The 14716-nt window shown below is 33.7% G+C and overlaps 1 protein-coding gene across 1 annotated transcript in view; it reads right to left on the minus strand.

The window, feature by feature from the left end:
• Positions 1-14488, minus strand: part of LOC108915742 (guanylate cyclase soluble subunit beta-1-like) — a 25016-nt gene extending 10528 nt beyond the window's left edge. Inside the window, exons 1-6 of the mRNA XM_018721862.1 lie at positions 14470-14488; positions 11344-11417; positions 8453-8553; positions 8280-8398; positions 6765-6920; positions 5455-5608 (exon numbers count right to left, since the gene is read on the minus strand). Of these exons, the coding sequence (XP_018577378.1) occupies positions 5455-5608; positions 6765-6920; positions 8280-8398; positions 8453-8553; positions 11344-11417; positions 14470-14472 (607 nt within the window). The 5' untranslated portion in view covers positions 14473-14488. The remainder of the gene's footprint in view (positions 1-5454; positions 5609-6764; positions 6921-8279; positions 8399-8452; positions 8554-11343; positions 11418-14469) is intronic.
• Between the last annotated feature and the right edge of the window lie 228 nt (positions 14489-14716).

A 14716-nucleotide genomic window follows, 5' to 3' on the forward strand; every position in this document is an offset into this window, starting at 1 on the left:
ATTTCATACTTTTCAAAAGTTAAAAAAAGTCAACGCACAAAAAAGTTATGGTAAATTTAGGAAGAATTTTTGGACCCACGTTTATATAAAGAAAAAGTAATCTTTTTCGACACAGAACACCCTGTAGAAATATTACCCCCTAATTTCGGGACACCCTGTATATTTCATTTTTGCAATAAGTATTTCATTCTAAAAATTTTTTTCTGTTCATTCATTAATCATTAGTAATATTTTTGGTTTTTCATTTAAAAATTAAAGTAGCAAAAAAAAATCCACTACAACTGCAGGCTAATTATATTTGAAATCGCATTATATTCCAAAGAGGCACACCTGCTAGAGCTGTCAACTGCGAGTCAGCCGATACATGTAGCGTGCGCGCTCTACTAGTCCCCAAATAGGTTTCACCGCCGGAGATATACACTTCCCCTCTCTTCCTTAGTAATTGTCCAAAACATGACATAAATTTATTTCATTTTAATAAGCAATAGCATAAAATCGATGTAAAATTTCCCTGGGAACACGATGGTGCAATTATTTTTTTGCTACTTGCCGTAGTTTACGAGATATTTGCGAAAAACCTTATTTTTACGGTGTTTTGACCTTTTGACCCCTTGCCTGACCACCTAAGTCAAAAATTTTTGCGGATTCGGATTCCTGAGGGTCGAAAACATATTTGCGCCCAGGTTTGATCGACAGAGGAAAAAGTGGAGGTTTAGCCTTCATTTCAATGGACTAAATAGATATATTTTATTACGTAATTAATAGCGAGTTTCTATATATTTTAGTAATTAAGCAGTGTTTTTTAAGTTAATACGACTCGCCAAAGTAAAAAAATAATTCAGGTTAGGTATATATTTTTACTGAAAATAGCAGTTAATTTACATTATCGGTTTGTTAATGTGAAAATATAAACATTATACTGTTGTGTCGTATTCCACCCTTTGAGCGAGCTTCAGGATTTCAGAACACCCCGTATATTCATAGAAGTAGTCTTGTACCTACGGATATGCCGGAGACCGTTGAATTGGGAAGGAGGCGAAACAATCATATTTCAATTTCACCGATGTTTCCAATGTCACCCGCATCGCGACCGATCTCGCCTGGGTCTGCCATCCCGGCGCGCAGTATCCACTGCCGCTACTCTCGCAACCTGCAGACGAACCCCGGTACGCTTCGAGGCGATATTTGAAAACTATCACCAGAATTTTTACCACACTTTCGAATTGGTCAAGGACGCTATCGTCAATAACTCGAAAAGTTATTAAGCGATCGGTGTCAAAATTTAATGCAGCACTCCTCAGGTCGCTGACATCTCACTAAATTTTCGTCCGAATCGGATGAGCCAAAACGCCGTTATACGGGGAAACGCGGATTTCACGTTTTCCGCGTTTTCAACCGTTCCGCTCATTCGATCTCGGCCGAACCCTCCAACCACACTAGAGTATCTCTAGGTGGTTGTCGTATCCAAATTCGAGCCGAATCGCGCGACTACTAACGGCCAGCTAAGCCATAATAGGTTTCCACGTCTTCATAGCTGCCGCCGAAGGTGTCCGCGCGATCTCGGCCGAACCCTCCAACCACGGCACTACTACATGCCGTGCATCACTAGTCCACTGCTCAATAAAATCCATCCAGTAATAAGACCTCCGTAAGCGATACAGAGCGATTGTGTAACAAATCTTATTCATGGTAAATAACTTGTATATGTTAATTGTGAACCTTTATTGTTTGTTAATTCTGTTCAATATATACTTTTAACATATCTTCCACGGTTTGATTGAAAAAACCGTCATCAAGCTCAAGAACTTTGGAGCTCAAGCTCACAGGCTCGCTTCACGAGGCTTCCGTCGAGACTGCCATTCCTCGACGTGATAATAGTGCCTAGCAACTACAACTCGCTTCACGAGACATACCACCCGAGGTAGCCCAGCCTGAGGTGAAGACCCTGTTCGATAGCCCCCTGCATCGAAACAGCGGTAAATTTCCAGGATCCATTTGAGACCTACGATAGAAAAGCTTTATTGACTTCTTATCAGTTGTTCAACACAATTCAGTCACTAACTGTAATAATTCAATTCTCGATCTTGTCTTATCTGTAAAACGTTGCACCGTTGCTCGCGATCACGCTCCCCTTGTCTCTGAAGACTCTCATCATCCTGCACTTGTTTTTACAACACATGTAATAGCTGAACATCAGCAGAGATTTCCAATTAACTCACTCCATAAGTCATACAATTTCAAAAAAGCTAATTTTCGCGCTCTTTACGATGCTATGACTGTGGTAGACTGGTCATTTTTAGAAGCTTTTGAGGATGTCGACTTGGCTTGCGACGCCTTTTATATTAAGTTATATTCTCTTCTCGACACCCATGTGCCGCAGTACGTGCCTAAAAAACATAAATATTCCGCGTGGTATAGCCATGAGTTGAAACGATCTATTCAGCAAAAGGAGTATTTCTTTAGGCAGTATAAGAAACACGGTAATTTATTTTATCTTAATCAGTTTAAAGTTTTTTGAACTCAAGTTAAAACACTCGCCAGTCGTCACTATAAATCTTATCTGTCACACATAGAGACTAACATTAGAACAGAACCTAGACGGTTTTGTAAACGGCAAGGCAGGCTCTAGTAGAATTCCTAACACGATGCACAGTACCGACAACGTTCTTTTAAATGACCCCGGCGCCATTGTGGAATCCTGTAGAGATTATTTTGGGAGCGTTCTCAGTAAGCCCCTCTCGGGTGAACATCGAAATCTTGGCACGTTTAATTGTACTAAGTTTCCTTCAATAACTGTTAATTTTCTGACTGATGAGGAAATTATAAACTCAGCTGGAAAACTTAAAAATAAATTCACGTCAGGTCCGGACTTAATTCCCAGTTTCTTTGCTCGTGATTGTCGTTTCGTTTTGGCTAACCCGCTGGGATATATATTTAATCTCACTCTTAAAGCCGGAACTTTTCCTGGCGTGTGGAAGGTGGCAAGTGTTTGTCCAATACTCAAAGGCGGCGACCCTTCTTACATTAATAACTATAGGCCCATTACTTTGTTAAGCAATTTTGCGAAGGTCTTCGAGATGTCGTTGTATAATCGTATGTTTCCACTTTTCAGAAGTATCATATCTCTTGAACAACATGGTTTTATAGAAAAAAGATCAACTACCACAAATCTGATGTGTTTCACACAGTTCATATGTAATGTTATTGATCAGCGTGGGCAGGTAGACGTCATATACACTGATTTCTCGAAGGCCTTCGATCGCATTGATCACGGCATACTCCTCCATAAACTCGAAGTATACGGGCTTTGTGGCAACTTTTTACAACTGTTTAGCTCATATTTGTCAAATCGTCTTCAGTATGTCACTTACAACGGTTTTAAGTCTAGCCAGTATTCTATTACTTCTGGAATACCTCAGGGTTCCAATCTAGGTCCCCTCCTATTTTCCATCTTTGTTAATGATATTACGACTTACATTGACTGTCGCAAACTAGTTTATGCCGACGACTTAAAAATCTTCTCCTCTATCTTAACTGATGATGACTGTCTTCACCTTCAGAGTCAATTGGACAAAATAGTCCTTTGGTGCGATTCAAATAATTTGCATTTAAATATCTCTAAGTGTAAAGTTGTTTCTTTTTCACGTAAACTTAAGCCCATTATAGTCAATTACAAAATTAACTCGGACGTCTTAGAGCGTACAGATACCATAAAAGATTTGGGAATTTATTTCGATAGTAACTTTACCTTTTCAAATCATATTCAATATCTGGTGTCCTCAACACTTAGTACGCTGGGCTTTGTGATTAGACAAGGTCGTGAATTCAGTGATAATGTTGTGTTGTTTTCATTATTTTACGCGTTTATCCGTCCCAAACTGGAATACTGTTCTCAGGCTTGGATTGTTTTTTATATTAACCAAGCCAGTTTAATTGATTCGGTGCAAAAAAAGTTTTTGAAATACCTCGCATTTCGCTCCGATGGCGTATATCCTGCTCGTGGATGCGATTATAAAATACTACTAACACGTTTCAAACTCGACTCGTTACAATACAGAAAGCACTTCCATAGTTTGAAATTTTTACATGCACTAGTAAACAATAAAGTAGACTGTCCCGAGATTCTAAGTCAATTGAATTTCTTAACAGTTAGGTCGGCTTGCCGCTCTCCACTTACTTTTTATACTTCTGCTTATAATACCAATGTGGGATTGAAGTCTCCTGTTTCTTTTATGTCACGCAATTATAACTTAATCTGTAACTCTTGTGATATATTCAACTGTAGCTTGCAACATCTGTACACAGCTTTTAGAAGTGTCAACAATTCATGATTGTTAACATAGGTAGTAGTTGCAGCTTTTCTTTTTCTTTCTTCTTATTTTCTTTTTCATTTGTTGTTACACTATCTTATCGGTATGTTTGTTGTATTTATTCTTTACATTTTGTTCTGTATGCTCACATGTTAAATAATATATTATATACTTTGTCCTGTAATTGGTGGTTCACTGTTGGACAAATAATTTAAATAAATAAATAAATAAATAAATAAATAAATAAATAAATAAATAAATACCGTCCGAGACTGACCACCTCCGACGAAGGTCCTGTGCGATCGCCATTCGCATCGACACAGCGATACCCCAGGCTCCTCCAGAGACCTGCGTACCGCCCGAGGTAGCCCAACCTAAGGCGAAGATCCTGTTCGATCGCCCCCTGCGACGAAACAGCGATACATTTCAGGCTACTCCAGAGACCTGCATACCGTCCGAGGCTGAGAACCTCCGACGAAGACTTTGATTCCGATCGTGCCGGCTCCATCGAGAGAAAAATAAGATAATACTGTGTACAATCTATGGAAAAGTTTTGTTTCACAATTTCTAAATTTGTTCTCAGTTATGGACAAAAAAAGAGCCGCACCGTCCATCTTCGCCATATAAACCTATGTTAAAATGAACAACTTTCAACAACAAAAAATTCAAAAAAATATGATGCACAGAGGGAGCACTGGGTAATACGCTATATAAATTTCAAGTACATCTGTGCATTTTAGTAAACTCAATATACCTATATTTTAAGGCAAAAATTTTACATTTACTCCAATAAATATACTTTATAAAAAATTGAATTTAAAAAATTTATTATGAAGAATTAATCCTGTAATTAATGGGAATCATTGAACAATACCTGCTATAATTGCAAATACTGCATCTATAGATAGAACGTAGTGAAAATAAGCAACAACATAGAGGGTATATGTAAAATAATATCAAGAGATGAATTAACTGAAACTACTCCTGTTAAACCTCCTACAGAGAATAAGAATACGAATCCTAAAGCTTATAGAGAAACATTGTTGTTCAGGTGTTATACTAGCACTGGGAAGCTTTCCTGTTTCGCACAGTTTGTTGAAAAATTTGATAAATAAAAATAGAAAAATAGATTTAAAAAACTTACCTAGTGACAATGTATGTATTTCATCGATTTGTTGCACATCACCTTTATTGGAACTAGATTTTTCAGTTATAAGGAACTGGACGTGATCACATTCTTCTCTAGATTTTAAAATATTCATTTCCACATCAGTACCATGAAGTTTACTCGCTACGGTCTATTAAAAAACGATATTAGACATGTTTTTAAATTGTTTTTATAACATTTTTTCAAATATATTTTTATCTTATCCACATTATGCATGATGTATTTTGTAAACACAGATAATTTAAAAAAGTAAAAAAATCGTAAAGCAAAAAATAGAGTTATAGAATTAATAATAAATATAGATACTGAAAACATTGTGAGAAAGTGAGGGCATATAGGCTATCTAAGACTACGAAAAATTGTAAATATATTTATGTCTACTAATTTCTAAGAAACAAAAAATTTCTGATAATGAACATTTTACTAATATAAAAGTTTATTTAAAAATTATACTATAGCAGAAAGCTCAGCGCGTGGATTGAAATTTTCACTACACTCCAAAATTTCCACCGCCAGTTCCAAGCAGGTCCAAAATACCGAAGCAGGAGATGACGCCGGCGGAGGAAGATGCTATTGGCGCAGTAGTCGTAAAAGTCGCGATCTAAAGACGAAAAATCGTCCCAGTTCGGATTTTGGAAATAAAAAAGGTACACCAACATAACAATGCCACCACATACTGGGCAATGGTTCGTGACCAAAAAATCGAAAGCATGGTGAATTTCTAAAAAGGTGGACAAGTTTGCTGGGGTTCAATAATCAGCATTCGGAATCTGGCCAGAATGTGAACTCGTTCCAAATTATTACCATCTTTCCATTGTATAGAGCCTTTCCATACTATTTATTGTCAACTATTTTCAGTTATATTTCTCTAGAAAAAATACCAGAGCTCAAAGCTTTTAGTAAGTAAATATTTATCAGATAATTAAAGAAAGACTGGGATATGCTTTTTGACCGAGTCGCGGAACCCCCAGAGAGGTTGTGGGGAACCCCAGAGTTCCGCAGAACACAGTTTGAATACCGCTCCACTAGTGTATCAGACTCGACCGTGCTCATAAAACCAAGTGCAAAGCAATCTAGGGTCAGTTGAAACCCTCATAAATGTCTAAAACCAAACTTTTAAACTCAAAGGCAAGTGAATTGCCTAAGTACATCTTTGAACCCAAACGTACAATATTATTTCCCGTTGTCTATCGCCAGTTGCTTATTGCTGCCTGTCGCTCCAGTGTGAGATGTGTGACCCAGCTTACATTACAAAAGGGCACTGTATAACAATCATTTCTACTTACTTTTACTATTCCTATTACAATGTGTTCTAGTCCGGGTCTATCTGAATAATAATGCAAAATTAATGCACCATCTTCTTGTCTTTCTGTACATCTAAATGACGGTGCCTTCATTCCTGGATACAGTGTGCCCAAGTGATCATGAAGAGCGTCGAGATTCTGTAAATAATGGTATGAAGGATTATTTTATATAATTTGTAATATTTATAGGAAGGAGAGTAAATTAAGTTATAAATGTGAAAAAATATTTATTTAAAACAGTTACCATGCTTGAGAATTAAAAATGAAGCAGTGGCGGCTCGTGACATTGAGAATAGGTGAGGCATATTCATTGATTGACTAAAAAGAAAAAAAGCGCCGAAGGTGAAAATTTTCAAGGTCTAACGGCTTTAAATGAATCTGGAATTTTTTAGTTGCATTTTTTTGCAATATTATCGAAAAACTGATGTTCGCGAGAAGAATTTTTATTTGGGTTTTATAAAAAATAGAAATATTGGTTCGGCTTAGGGACTTCTGCGAACATTAACGCACACCGTGTATGTATGTTTAAAAGAAGTTTCGTGGTTACGATAGCCTCACATTACGTTCCCAAAATTGCTAAATCCCTCCTTATTCCACACGCCCGTCTTTACACCCACAATTAAACACGGCACACAGAAAAGTTTTTTTTAAGTAAACACTTCCGCACAACCACTTATACTCCGAATACCATTCATTCCGATTCCGAAACTTCCGAATGTACACATTGTTTTTTGACTTCCCCCTTTTTTATATCGAGAGAATAAGGCACAAGTCTCTCGCAATTTAAAAAATCCTTTCTGTCCTCTATCTTCCATCTGGAAAATGGCGTTTCCAATAAAATACATACTGGATCATACATAGGAAACATTTCTAAAATATTATTATTATACAAAACAAATGTTAACTAAGAATCGTGCACTGGGCGACGCGTATCGTATAAACTTTTTAAAGGCAGGCGATGGTCGATGACAATACTGCTTCAATTGCCGTGTCACTCGTTCTCCCACGCCGTAGTTTACTCCCGTGTTGGCCGCCTCGTTGCCATGACAACCCCCGTAAACAACGCTACGAAGAGAAGCGGAATACAGACTGATTTCGATCTGTGTCACTTGCTTATACTATACGTTATATGGTACGAGGTTGATTTTCGCACTCAACGAAGGTAATGGTTTTTTAGAAGGCATTCACCGTGCTACTATTTTGTTTATTTCTGCGTATTAAACAAACGAACACAATATATTTTCAATATAGAATTATACCTAAATTATAAAATTTATATAAAATTATAAATAATTTTAAATTGCACAACCAAACGGAAATTTTAGGTGACGCGGTGCGTCACTTGCGTCACCTGGCGAGCCACTACTGGATTTAGGTACAGAAAGCTTTAACAGTTTTGACTTTATATATACATATATGTAAATATATGTATATGTATAAGAATCACTCTACATGAAATTAATTTAGAATTTACATTTATGATTAGTTGATAAATACTTGCAAAAAATCCCTTGGTGTTGCACCTAGAACTTGTAATATTTTATCATAACCTGAATCCTGGCAGAATTCAAAAAAAGTTCGCCCAAATAGTTCTAATATTGTATTAGCAGGAATCTCTAAAAAAGTATATGTTTATATATAAATATCTATAATATACAGCCAATACTTACTTAATATATCAACTGCTGCTGATATTAAATTATAAGTTATTTCATCTTCATAAATTTGACGAACTAAAAACTGACCTTCCATTTGAACGTCCGCATTTTTTCTGAAATCATATTACACCATATCAAAAAATAGCATGTATGAATACATATCTACTTGAAAATATGTACTAAGTAATATTAGATGTAAAGGTATTGAGGCGCCACTTTGATTGCGTTTATCTTAAAGACTAGTATTGGAACAATAAACAAAGAAGTACCACTACACTTAAAACACTATAGGGATAAATTCTCTTGTCAACTTAGCCAAGGAAATAAGACAGTTGACACTATCAAATCCTGAATCAGTCGGACTTTCTAACGTTTGGATCCAACTACTGGATGTACCTATATTGCCAATTCCCGCATTATATGCATAGAACTTATTGTCGCAATCTATACCAAATAGTTTACCCAATATCAACTTCATTGCCAGAAGACGATGTCACATCTTTCACGGGACGATTTATATTAATATCCCATTAAACTATATTTTATTAATAACATCATATCATTTTACTTAACAATTATATTTATATAGACATAACTGCCTATTTTAAATTAATATTAAATATAAACCGCGGACGCATTATTATATTCAGTCCAGAATATTAAACGGTTAAGTAAACATAAATGAGTGCTTCCCTGTGTTAGTCTCCACCTCCCACATCATTCAGATATTGCAACTACCTACCAACGTGGCGCGTCAGGGGGAATGAGCGCAAGCTTTTCCGGTTGATACTAATTTTTAAATCCTTACTTTAGAAAGATATATATGATAAGAAGGGAGAGTTGTAAACTACTCCCTAAGAATGTGTTGTGAAAATAAATTTTGTTAAAGCAGGAAGATTTTCATTTAATTGCTCACATGATTATTTTATAATTGGAAACCTTTTGTTAATTAATGTAAATATCATGTTCTTTTCGTATAATTCCTTGAAAAATATCGTCAAGATCCAATATTTCTCTACCACTTTTTGGTTTCACTGACTGGACGCCACCCAAATCATGTTCTTTTCAATACTTGCGCGATTTTCATACTTTCTGGGGCATTTACTTTTCTTTTAATAATAATGCGTATGAAAATATATGCACAAAATTGAAACTGAATTTTACGACACTTAGAGTGTACGATAATTCAACAAACATAGAAATCTAAAAAAAAATTGATAAATTTGGAACGAATACATTGAAGATGAAAACGTCTAAATCTGATTCGGGCTGAGGCAGTACATTATTGGGAGTCATGAAAGCTTGCAAAAAATGTAACAAAATTTGCAGGGTCGTATTTAAAAAAATGAAATTGATGATGGTCCTGGAGAGACGAAAAGTTAAATATAAAAATTGATTATGCCATTCCATAGAGTGCAAAAAGTTGCCATGAAAAAGTGTTCTTCTTTTTTCAATATCAACTCAAACAAGACTGAATGAAAATTTCGGCTTTTTTTAAATATTTCAAAAATTAATCATGTTAGCCTTGAGTTTTTAGAGGCATAATGTTGGTACCCTGATTACCATGCAACGTGGCCCCCATTTAAGCTACTGCTTATCCCTTACCGTTTCCAAGATCCCTGTAATGAGAAGCGAATTTGTAACAGCCTGTATACTATTTTTAATCTAATTTGTTGATAACTTTTAACAAACAATTACTGAAAGCGTGTGAATATTTTTCTACAAACCTACAATATACCCTCTCAGTAAAACTGATGAGAATTTGAATACACATGAACTGTTTTATCAAACGACCAAAAGATTAACCAAATTATAAAAATATGTATTTTTTGGAAGATTTTTGTTTGCTTCGAATTTTGGATCGCGAAACGATTTTTTGATATCCTCAACTGAGTAAATATGGTGACATATTTTTGCAAATACTGTCAATCCGTTTGTTAAAAAAACTTAAGAATATACCACGTATAATAAACATAAATCTTCATATAACAAAGTTTCACAAAAAAATACTTAGTGATTTCTGAGAAATAACAAATTAAGTTTTAAAGTAAGGGAAAAGTAAGAAATGGACACATTTCTGAGCATACATCGAAGAATCTTCCGTACGGTTCAACCTAATATTCTCAAATTTTGGTGACTAATTGTCAACAATTGCAATTTTGTTCAAAATTTCTGCTCCTTAGTTTTTGAGATAAATGCAGTGACTGCTCATTACCTTTGTGTCCGATAGTACGCCATTCTTTTATCTGTAGAAATGCATTTTTCATTAAAACGTGGTGGTGGTTGTGGTGGAGGGGGAGAAGAAGGAAGAGGATGGCGATAATGATGACGTAATAAAATCTCTCTAAAAATAAACATAATTTTTATAAATTAATTTTGCCGCTTGACATTGAACAGGAAAGCAATAGTTTCTGAGATTGTTTTGTTAGTTTTCTGTTTTTTCCTCATCCATTTAGGCAAAAGGTGCTAAAAAATCCCCTCCGTGGACTTTCGTATAAAAAAAGAAAACTCAGAAGATACAATAAGGCCTAAATGGATGTTTAAGGCAGTAAAATTTTGGAAAAAAACAACGAGGGGTCAAATACTTATTACTCGTTCTACCTCGAACCTCTCTGGAGCTATTAGAGGAAAGTTGAAATTTTGCTTGTTTAAAGACCAACCGGTGTATAATTTATTTATAAGTTTATTTAGTGAGGTATATATGCGTCAATTCCAAAACCTATATCGTTATCACTACTAAAGAATAATACTGTACGTTTAAAATCGATTATAACAATGAAAAACATTGATTATGTTATTTCGAAGTTTATTTATTTTGATATATTTTAAGAAAAAATAATATTGTATAAATTAAGTTATAATATAAGAATGGTTCTGAGTAATGGTTCTTAAAGTATACTTACTTAATTAATTCCCAAGTCTCATCACCAAATGTTTTAGTTACAAGCAGTTCTAGTGCATAATTGACGAAGCCGTACTGAAACAACATAAATTAATTAACAATATAGTGAAGGGTATCGCACTGTTCACTGACAACTTCGTCATATACCGATAATATGTTTTTATCAGTATCTTTCCGAAATACGCAGAAAACGTACTAAGTTTTCATACCATCCATCAATCGCGGAGCACAGCGTTACAGTTTTTATTATATTTTTTGTTGGTACCGAACCATTCTAGAATCTTTAGTAGACTACGTCATATCCGTCTGGAGATTCATTTTGCAAATTCGAGTAACGGTCAATTTTTTTGAACATAGTAGAGTTTAGCAGCGCTCTCTAACTTTAATTTAGGTCTGATTTAAAGCAACACTCATTATAATGGATTTTATAAATTTTGGGGACTTTTATTTGCATTAGTCATTTGTAATTATTTATTTCTCAAAGTTAACTTTAAATTTAGGATTTGTTCCCTCACTTCTATTTGCTAGTAACTTTCATTTTGTAAAAGAATTTTTAATTTCATTCCATCAAAATATTTATTTCGCGTAATCAGCTAATGCTTTTGCTATTTTTTTCGGTATTTTATTTATAATTTTTATTAGTATACTCATTTATTGACCTCAAAAATACTATTTAGTCACCTACAGGGTGATGTTTTGTTTACCAAGTTTATTATTATTTTATTTTGTGCTAGTACATAATTTCTCCAAAAGTGTGTATACAGGGTGATACTTTTACCTTTTTTTCTGACGAAAATTTTAATCATTCTCTAGTATAAGTTATATTGGTAGATTTCATCCTAATTTTTTATCATACATACATATACAATATTGTTTGGTCATTGTGATTTGGCCCCTGATTATTTTCATGTATACATTATTGGCCAACTGGACAAGACAACGAGGAAGAGTCAGTACTCGTAACCAGACTAGAATTTTTTAATATATGTATTGAATATTTTCTATTATATGTTTATTATGCTTTTTTATTATACGTTTATACGTTTTTTATTACACGTGCTAAATTTATCTGGAGGACTTGATTATATATATCACAGACAATATAGCTTATCGCCACAGACCGCGCTTTAAAAGCTGGAAATTGGCAACCTAAAATGGATACAGGGTCTTGTTAGCCGGCATTCAGCAATAAAATTTAACGTGGTAACTGCATTTAATTATATAATTGAAGAGTTATATGGAACTTATCTTTTGTCTGGAAATGACATTTGCGTTAAATGCTAAATAAAATAAATCATGTTACAATTAAACTATGAATTTACCTAATTATTTATTTCAAAAAAAATAAAGAATTTAAAATGTCCTTAAGAATAGTACCTTAATTATTTATTTAATAAAAAAAATAAATTGTTGGCACCTCAAGGGGTGGTTGATATGAAATTTATTAAAAAAAAAACAAATCATCAATCAATGAAAGATAAGATAATGCGTCCGCTACTGCTGTTGCAATTATTGATTAACTTTTTGGTTTTTCAACAGACGGACTTCGGACCTTTTGCATTCAACGCAGAAGGACAATTAGAATCATGGGCGTGGCTAGATTTTATCAATTATTTCTTCGATTCAACACACATACAAAGAAATATAACACACAAAGTTTGTCCCGATTTTTTTTTCGACATGCGGATTTCGGACGTTTTTTACTCGATCACCAATCAGGGGAGATTTTTTGATATTTCGAGTCATTTCCGAGGTACAAGCAAATACTGTTTTTTTCTTTCTTTCTTAATGAGGATAATGAATTTACTAACAATATTTTGTTTACTAACGAAGCTGTTTTACAAAAGAAGGTATTACAGCATGGCAACTTGATCAATTGCAGAAACAATTATACAAATTTTGATATTTAATAACACTTTAATAGCGATTTCCTGTTAAACGGTTAATTTATCGGCTTGAATAAAAAGTACACAATTTTTTGTGATATTGTTTCTCTGTTCAATAACGTTCAATAATAAATTTCTGAGATGTCTAGGAAGAGAAAAAAGTTATGAACAAAACAAATTTTGAGTTCTAGGTATAGTGCCCTCTAGCGGCGCATAATGAAACTTTTCTCTGACTGGTCCAATACAGATTCATCTACTTAGTGGGTGTGCCAAATGAGAGACTAATATAACTTGAATTAGATGTTATTTAAATAGAAAAATTAAAAAATTAAACTTTGACAAGCTGTAACTTGCAAACAATTGACAATTCAAAAACAATTTTCATTACACAATGTTATTATTTTAATCCGTAGAATCACCTCCCGGAGTTTCCTGATGGACTTTCAGAACACCCTGTATAATTGTAATTTGGACTAGGTAAATGTTTTTGTTGGTATTTTCACTTAAGGCAGTTACAAATTGTATAAATTTAAAATTTGAACAGTATGCTCTAAAAAATAATTGTTACTTATAAAATGGAATCGTCAACATTCTATCTGCACTTATTTAATTACTGTTAATACTTAAACAAGTTAATATTTACTATTAAGTAGTCATAGACATAATTTGTCTTTAATATATTATTTATGTAATGATATAATAAATTATGAAAAGATAGAAATAACATTGAAAATACAAAAAATTATGTATTAAATCATAACACACGCATTATTAACGATAAAAGTTAAAATAAAGTTGTCTTGGTTAGTTTTCTGTCTCTAAAGATAATTAAAATTATCTTAGAATGTAATTGTATTAAAGTTGTATTAAAAATTGTTTTTAATACCATTTAAAAATATTTAACATTAGAATGAAGTTAAATCCAGACTAAACAAAAACTCATATTTTTTTAAAAGTTTATGTTCGAAATCGAACCTCTTTTCTTTTTATGTTTCTATTCCTATCAGGCTCTGCAAAAGTATATGAATTTTTTTCCCAAAGAAAAGGATTTTACTCAGTTTTCTAATTGCAATAGCATAGTAGTATACCAGCATAAAAAAATACGGATAACCCTGTGCATGCATATTTACAAAAATTTTGTTTTGTTTACTTAATCTCATTAATATTTTAATTACTAGTAATTATGTTATTCATGCAACGTTTCTTTCCTCAAAGGCATATGAACAACTATTTTTACTTACCATTTCTTTCCTCTTCTTTCGTAGACAAAAAAGGACAGACAATTACAACAGCACGTGAGGCTTCAATGCAATTTTTTATAAGCTATAAACGTTGATACATGTATGTATAAGTATATTAAATTTATAACATTTCGGGAAAAATTTAGAAACTCCTTTTCTATCAAACATCTTTAAAATATAGGTGAACGAGCAGTTGTTATAAAATTGATTTTATCTTGACGCATGCGCAAAATCACGTGTATACAAA

This window comes from Anoplophora glabripennis, unplaced genomic scaffold (genome assembly GCF_000390285.2).
Source record: "Anoplophora glabripennis isolate ALB-LARVAE unplaced genomic scaffold, Agla_2.0 scaffold1667, whole genome shotgun sequence".
NCBI classification, from domain to species: Eukaryota; Metazoa; Arthropoda; class Insecta; order Coleoptera; family Cerambycidae; genus Anoplophora; species Anoplophora glabripennis.